The 7,819-nt window shown below is 33.1% G+C and overlaps 1 protein-coding gene across 1 annotated transcript; it reads right to left on the bottom strand.

Moving 5' to 3' along the window:
• Positions 1-1,930: 1,930 nt before the first annotated feature.
• Positions 1,931-7,524, bottom strand: LOC146953072 (dihydrofolate synthetase-like). The gene is made up of 4 exons (XM_085707766.1): positions 7,358-7,524; positions 3,651-3,782; positions 2,930-3,061; positions 1,931-2,512 (listed from the first exon to the last, which is right to left on the bottom strand). Exons 1-4 carry the CDS (start codon positions 7,425-7,427, stop codon positions 2,160-2,162), a joined length of 687 nt encoding a protein of 228 aa, XP_085563892.1. The 5' UTR covers positions 7,428-7,524; the 3' UTR covers positions 1,931-2,159.
• Between the last annotated feature and the right edge of the window lie 295 nt (positions 7,525-7,819).

Raw genomic sequence — 7,819 nt, forward strand, 5'->3', positions numbered from 1 at the left:
AATTCTTTTATTTAATTTTCATTATTTAGATGATTAATTTGGAGAATTTTCAAAATGATAGAAATTTATGAGGCATTTTGTTCAAGTTAAAATTAGAGAAATTCAAATAACACCTAATCATAGGCACCCAAACAGAAAGACTACTAGCTTCACACCACCCACTGCTAGCGAGAACAAGGTGAGCCAAGGTGACTCCCAAAAAACCAATACCACGAAGAGAATTGGAGATCTTATGAACAAATTCCTCCATATTTAGAGTCTTACCAGAAAACACAATATCATTACGAGCTATCCAGATGGTCCACACAACAATATATCAGATCAACAAAAAAAAAACCACGATTAATCTTATATCTCCCAGCTAGCCCCAAAATCCCTCTCAACAAGACAAACCAAATCCATATGCAAAATCAGTAACCAACCTAACCACCCAAAAATCTTATACCACACCTTAGAGGACACCCCATATTTAATGTAGTTTTTTTTTTTTTACATAACAACAATGGTACCAATATTAAGATCTGGTTATGGAGTTATATCTAATTATTATTTTCTTTTTCATTATTTCTCTGACATTTATAGGTGTTGCTCTCTATTTCTTCCTTTGGTTCCTGAAATTGCTGATGTATACCAGACAGACAAAAATGAGTATGAGGCAATTGCAAGAAGATGGACCCAAAAATATGCCATGGGCTAACAATTAAGCATCTAACAGTCTTTGTATGAAATATTGTAGTCCTCTATTAAGGTCCCTCCATTTGAGAATAAAATAAGGAACATTTCTTCAGTTGTTTGTATTGTGCAAAAGACAAATGCTACTTTCAAAATTAAAAGTTTGTTCAATGTTTTAAAAAATGTATTAATTAGAGATTGGTTGGCTTCTTTTTTAGGTTACATATTATTGGTATAAAATTTTCACACTATTTAGCAGTGACTAATGTCTGTTGACGAACCCCTAGGCACACAAGATAAATTCTCTCCTCCTAAACGAATTTGCGGTGCATAAGAAGTATACGGATTGAACTCTTGACCACTTGTTTAAATGACTCATATCTCTTACCTCTTGTACTAATTTATTATCGGTTGGTTAATTTGTTTTATTATCAGCTTATAGAGGAGAATTTTAGACAGAAAAAAAGATATAGAATTTCAAGATATATGCTGTTGGAGAATAAACAGCAACATAATCAAAAATCCCAACAATATAATATCATATCAGTGCCATATCTGCATAATTCTGATATTCTAATGTTCAGGCTAAATCTATGTGAACCTTACGTAGGCACAGCCTTTGTTTGTGAATTAGGACTCGATATTGTATCACATATAGTAATAATTTAAGGGCCAGCTAACCTTTTTTTTTTTTTTTTTTTCTTTCAATAACTTAAGCTTCATTCAAATTTTGAAACAACAAGAATCCAATTTATTATGAGTTGGGATACTCATCATTCACATTTTGAAAGTCAAATACATGCTATCAATTTACATAAAAAATTTAGAAATCAAAAGTACGTTAGCAAACCAAACTTTAAATCCTAACAACCAAATTAAATTCTTCCACATACATATGGCCAATGATCAAGAATAATGAAAGATCAACAGTCTTCAATTACATCCATCCTCGAAAAGAAGAAGAAAAAAAAGTTCTAGATGTTTGCCCATTTTGACTATAGGTGCTCTTTGAAATGACCAAATCAACCACATGTTGACAAGTCTTCTGTAAGACCGAATCAATGTTGAATTTGGTCATAAACACGATAAACTCCTTATATACGATACCGACAAAATAAGACACTCATTGATGCCAAGCTACAAAACAACGAGCAAACAAAAGAGAAAGAATGCAGTCACACCAACAAGGGATGACTATGACACTACGGTTGGAACCTAATAGGGGATAAACCCTAGCAGAGCGGTGCAATAAGGAGAGTGGGGCTTGAAAGTTTTGAGATTATTTTCCATAAATGCCACCTAACCTGATTTCCCATGATACATATACAAATATAATTTCGGATCCAATTGTACAAAACATTGATTTAATCTAATCATATACTAGAGAAGCCTCATATTGTTCCTATTAAATACATAAAATATCCATTCTAGACTTAATAAGTACATTGTTATTGAATGGTGATCATACATTATGTAAAAGCATACTATTAATCAGCAAGAGAAGCTAAGACTGAGGATACAATATGCAGTGATCCAGTGATGACAATAACACCCTTTTCATCTCCTCTTATGTTTAGAATCTCATTTGCAATTCTCAAGCAATCCTTTAAAGAAGACTCAGTAGCCAATATGGTCTTACCATCAGTCAAATTGCTTTCTGAGCTTACTGGCTGTTCCTTGAATAATTCTGTGTATTCTGTCATTCCATCATGACAAATGTCGACGCCAAGCTCTTCAGAAGCTTTAATCCAGGAATCTCTCAACAAAGAAGCTGGTGTTGTTCGAGTTACAGCTCCAGCAATAGCAGCTTCAGTCAAAATAACAGTCTTCACATATGCACCTGAACAAATGTCGCAACAGATTTAGAGTTTTAGGAGTGCATTTTACACTAGTTTTATATGTTCAGCTAAACAAAAGCCTACATATTGCATCAAATAATTTGACTTCTTTAAGATGAGTGAATTTCAAAAACAAAAAAAAACGGAATTATAAATTGTAGTTGGAGAGTAAATTGAATGAAATTACAATTTTAAACTTCACAGCTCAACATATCTATGCTAATTTATTTTTAATTAATAGTTTAAATCATTTTACTAATAAAGGCATTATAGGCAGGCTGAAATTAGAAGTCTAAATGAATTAAAATCTAGTTGACATTTTATTCCCTCATTCAACAAAGTTTATGAAACTATAGTTAATATGATGACATGATATTTTATTTTTCATTCAATTAGCACATCAGATTAGCATAGTTTACCTGAGAGAATCTCTCTAGCAAAACCTGCATGGTCTTTGTCAGACGCCATTGCAACAACAAAAGCTAATGGAGCCTTGGGAAACGCCACCCTTATTGTATTCATCAGTGCTTTGGCAGATTCTTTGGTGTGGGCTACAGAATGAATAGACACAATTATAACTATGGTGCTTATAAATTCACATTTTACAATACCATTAGAAATTTTACAAACATAAACTGTCAAACAGGTTATGCACTTGAATTTGCATGATATTGTTCATGATTCTACAATCAAATTCCATTTAAATGTTTCATAAGTCTTTTACATATTTTGTTTAAACTACAGCTTTAGCATGTTTCATAACTTGGCATGTTTTATAAAGTAATTTGACTTCTTGCAAACCAGCAAAAATCATGTGTTTCAAGTCAAGAATACTTATTTTTATATGGAAATTGAAAGGCACTGACAGGCGTGAAACTAATCACACCCAGAGCATGATCTTGGTGGCCCTTTTTTTCACAAGCGAGGACAATATGAAATATTAACAATGTGTCCAGTCTGCAACAAAGAATTATCATATTTTTATGTCTATCTTTCCTTAAAAAAAATTAGAGGATTTCTAGAAAATTTTCCAAAGCAAATGAACACAATTTTTTTAAACAAAATGAAATCATCAGGTTATCCCATGGTTCCCTCAAAAAAAGGTTATCGCATGGTAATAAAAAGAGAAGAGCAGTCAACCTCCATCAAGCAGTATTGTTGCTCCAGAAAGTCCCAAGGCCTTGGCTTCTTCAGATTTTAGGAGCTGACTCCTTCCAAGGAGGTATGTACGCTCTAACCCACACCTTATAGATTCATCAGAAATTTTCCATCCTAATCATCCAATAAACAATTTATAGTGATGGTTATTACCAAAGCAAGAAAATTGAGACTTACAATATGAACTGGTTGATTACATAACAATGCAAAACATTGGGGGTATATAAACAAAGGTCCAAAGGCTGCAATTCACTCAAATGACTGGCTACCCTCTTCTTCCCTTTTTCTATTATTTATATACTTTGTACCCCTATCTACCCTCTTTACTTATCTTTGTTTACTAATTATCTATTTGTTTCTAACTAATGGTGTTGTGTAACACAATACAAGACTTTGATTTCATTTGTCATGGTTAGGGTCAAAATGACGGAGACCAAGAGGAAAACTACAAAAATAACTAAGTAGGAGAGATAGAAAATACATAAGCAATGTACGCACAAAAATGCAAGAGGCGTTATACCACGCATTGTAGACTGCATCTATGAAGCACGGACACAGGGACACTTGTAATGTAAAAAACATAGGACACGGCTATATAGATATTAATAAAATTAAGCAATTTATGAGCACAATTTATAAAGACACTAACATGAGAAGCAAAATTCATATTTATTTAAACTCGGTACTTTCAATCAACCAAAAAAAGACATAAATCAACCAAAAGAAACCGAGTACTTTCAATTATGAAAAATATTCAAAAACAAAATGATAAAATCATATCCTAGTCACTCCACATTGAGAAAATCAGCCTCTAAGCCTTGCTCGTCTAAAGACAAGTCAGCAACATCAAGAAATCCACTATCATCCAAACCCATCTCCAACGATATCCCACATTTTAGTTTCTTCTTGATGGTATTGGGGAGTGCTCCTTGATAGAAGTCGAAGGTTACTATGCAAATATACTAAAGTTTTCGCTCTATGTAGTGCAATCATGTTTCTCTTCAAATAATGGAAAAATGAATATGTGCTCTAATTTCTTTCACAACACGAAGATGAACAAAACTGTGCAAGTAGCTTATGTGCAACCTTTTGAAGTAATCAAGCTCGATTATCTTTATCAACAATAGGATCAAGATTGTCAAAACCTTCTCTTTCATCTTAGAATCAGAAAACAACTTTCTGAAACATTTTTATCTTTCCTCGGTGAGCTCAATCTTCAGTTATCCATTATGTACTATACTAATGTGAAACCCGTGCATTCGCACGGATTAATATATCGTCGATCTACAAACATAACATTTGCGGCAAAAGCAACAATTACATCAGATTTTTTATGAATATAAACCTATGTTCCACACACATGCCATTACTAAGTAAGTTCAAAAGAACACAAAATGTTGTCCACAAAAATGCAGGAACTGCTATGGTGACCAGGGTTCCAACATGGGTAGAATTAGCGTTGGCTGCGCACTAAACAATATCACCAGGATCAAGAAATATTGACATATTACATTCAATTTCAATTCCAACGCCGAAATCTAAAACTTAAAAAGTGGTAAGCACAAAAAGCTAAAACGTATAAAGTAGTTAGTGTTAGAGATGACATCACACGCACAATCAATCTTAACGAATAAAAGGAAGATCAAATAAGTTCATAAGAGTTGGATGCCCTAATGGCCCAAACAACCTCATTTTCGTCATCTCCTCAACCACATATATCTCTATCCATACAAAATTATGAAAGGAGTAGATAAAAAAATGAGTTGTCTATTTTGATGGATTTTTCGACCCTGTTTCATCGATCGAGCCCCATAACCTCTGTCATCTCATTTCATACAAACCCACGGAAGCACAGTAATATACCGAGCAAAATGGTAATCTAAAACTATTTTCCCTTTTCTTTCTCTAGTTTGTTATGCATGTCTTTTTTTTTTTTTTTTTTTTGCCTTATGAACTCGATTTAAACCAACTGTTATGTGATTTCCTATAAAGGATCGGGTCAAAACGATTTTGTGAAGGTGGGATCCAACTGTTATAAAAATAAAAGAACAATATTTTTCCCGCAAAATGCAGAAATTGTTAAATCGAAAGAAGATCAAGACTAAAGAATGGCAAATGGGTAGCATTTATGTCGAGTCTGCAATTTTTGCATGTGCTGAAGTAGTAATCTTCATCGCAAAATACTACTCATTTGTCATTCTTTAGTCTTGGTCTTGTCCATGGCTTTTCCCCGTGTTCTTTGATGCATACTTTAGAGAAAACTAAATTTGTTGGTCATGGTTTCCTTAGCGTCCAATAACGGTCAATGTTTTGATCGGCCACAATCATATACTTCATTCGAAAAAAGTTTTTAATCTCCATATATCAGTTAACATAATTGTACCTAATTTATGTGTTTCTAAATCACCCGAAAAGATTTTTAGCATGGCTAGAACGTATTTTGCACCAACATGACCTGTTTCAAAAGATACAGTTAAAAGATGTGTTGCGGCTTCGAAATTCGGAATTCGATATCGAATGTTTAGCAAACCTATTCTAAAACAAAATTCTGAATTTTTGTTTAATTCTAAGAGGGAATAAAAATCTAGCCGATGTTCAATCTCATTTTGTGATCTAATGATAAGTGAAACATCTCTTAATCTGCATGATTGAATTACTTTTCCATTGTTGGAGGTTTTATTCAATAGTTGCGATGTTTGTTTTATACTAAAGATATTTTTCAATGAATTCTCTATCTTTTACCTCATTAAACCCACATATGTTAGGAAGGTCAAAACAAATTAAGGACAACATCACTTCAAAATGAGCAGAACCATGTGGAGAACTTGTTGCAGCCTATAAAAAATACATGGAATCAAAGGGGTGTGACTGTTGTTAGCGATGGATGGAGTGATCCACAGAGAAGATCTCTTATTAATTTCATGGTTGTCAAAGAGAGTGGACCTATGTTTCTAAAGGCCATAAATTGTTTTAATGAGATAAAATATAGAGAATTCATTGCTAAACGCATAAGGGAGGTAATTATGATGGTTGTCCCTTCAAATGTTGTGCAAGTAGTGACTAATAATGCACCTATTTGTAAGCCAGTGGGTTTAATTATTGAGGTTGAGTTTCCTTCTATTTACTGGACTTCATGTGTTGTTCATACATTAACTCTTGCTTTGAAGAACATATGTGGGATGTCGTTGGAGATGAGTTTGGATCCTTGAATGGATTTCTTGAAGTTGCTGACTTGTCTTTAGATGAGCTAGGTTTAGAGGCTGATTTTCTTAATGTGGAGTAACTAGGATATGATTTTAACTTGTCTTTATAATTTAGAATATTTTTCATAATTGAAAGTACTCAGTTGTGTTTGTCTTTTTTTGGTAGATTGAAAGTACTGAGTTTAAATAAACATAAATTAAGCTTCTCGTTTTAGATTTTGTATAAATCGTGCTCATAAATTAATTTTATTAATATATATATATATATATATATATATATATATATATATATATATATATATATATTAAAATAGCCGTGTCTGTGTCCGTGTCCTATGTTTTTACATTACCGGTGACCCCGTGTCGCGTCGTGTATCGTGTCCGTGAGTGAGTATGTTATTTATAGCTTCTGAACTTGAATGGCAATATATTATATTCATAAGAAAAGAAAAGTCAAAGGCCAAGCATAAGTTAGAAAATGTGTACCTAAATTACGAAGACAGAGTGCCACACAAGTAGCAGTTGCTGCATTTTGAAGTTGGTGAGCACCAGGCATTTGCAGCTTCAAATCATGCAACTTACAGGACTGCGTGAATAGCTATACTTAGTAAATTTCTCATAAACATTCCCATGATCAAAAATAAAATACAGATTGAAAATTAGTTAACTAGCACAGCAAAGTGGTAGAGAGGGGGGGTGCACTTCTTTGAACATTCAGATTTCAGATGAGTGATATCATACAATATAAGACATGTGATACTGTGACACTTGAAGCTCAAAAAGTTCTCTATTACTCTGTTATAATTTTGGACTCCCTGCTTTTGTTGTAGATTAACACATTCAAGTAGACTACTACTCCAATAAAAGATTTAATGGTAGAACATTATCAATATGTTATCTTCAGAACATGTAATGATATTTGGTATTAAGAATGTTTACATTATTGGG

Source organism: Medicago sativa, chromosome 1 (assembly GCF_051527215.1).
Source record: "Medicago sativa cultivar Bolivia chromosome 1, Bolivia_mono, whole genome shotgun sequence".
Lineage (NCBI taxonomy): Eukaryota > Viridiplantae > Streptophyta > Magnoliopsida > Fabales > Fabaceae > Medicago > Medicago sativa.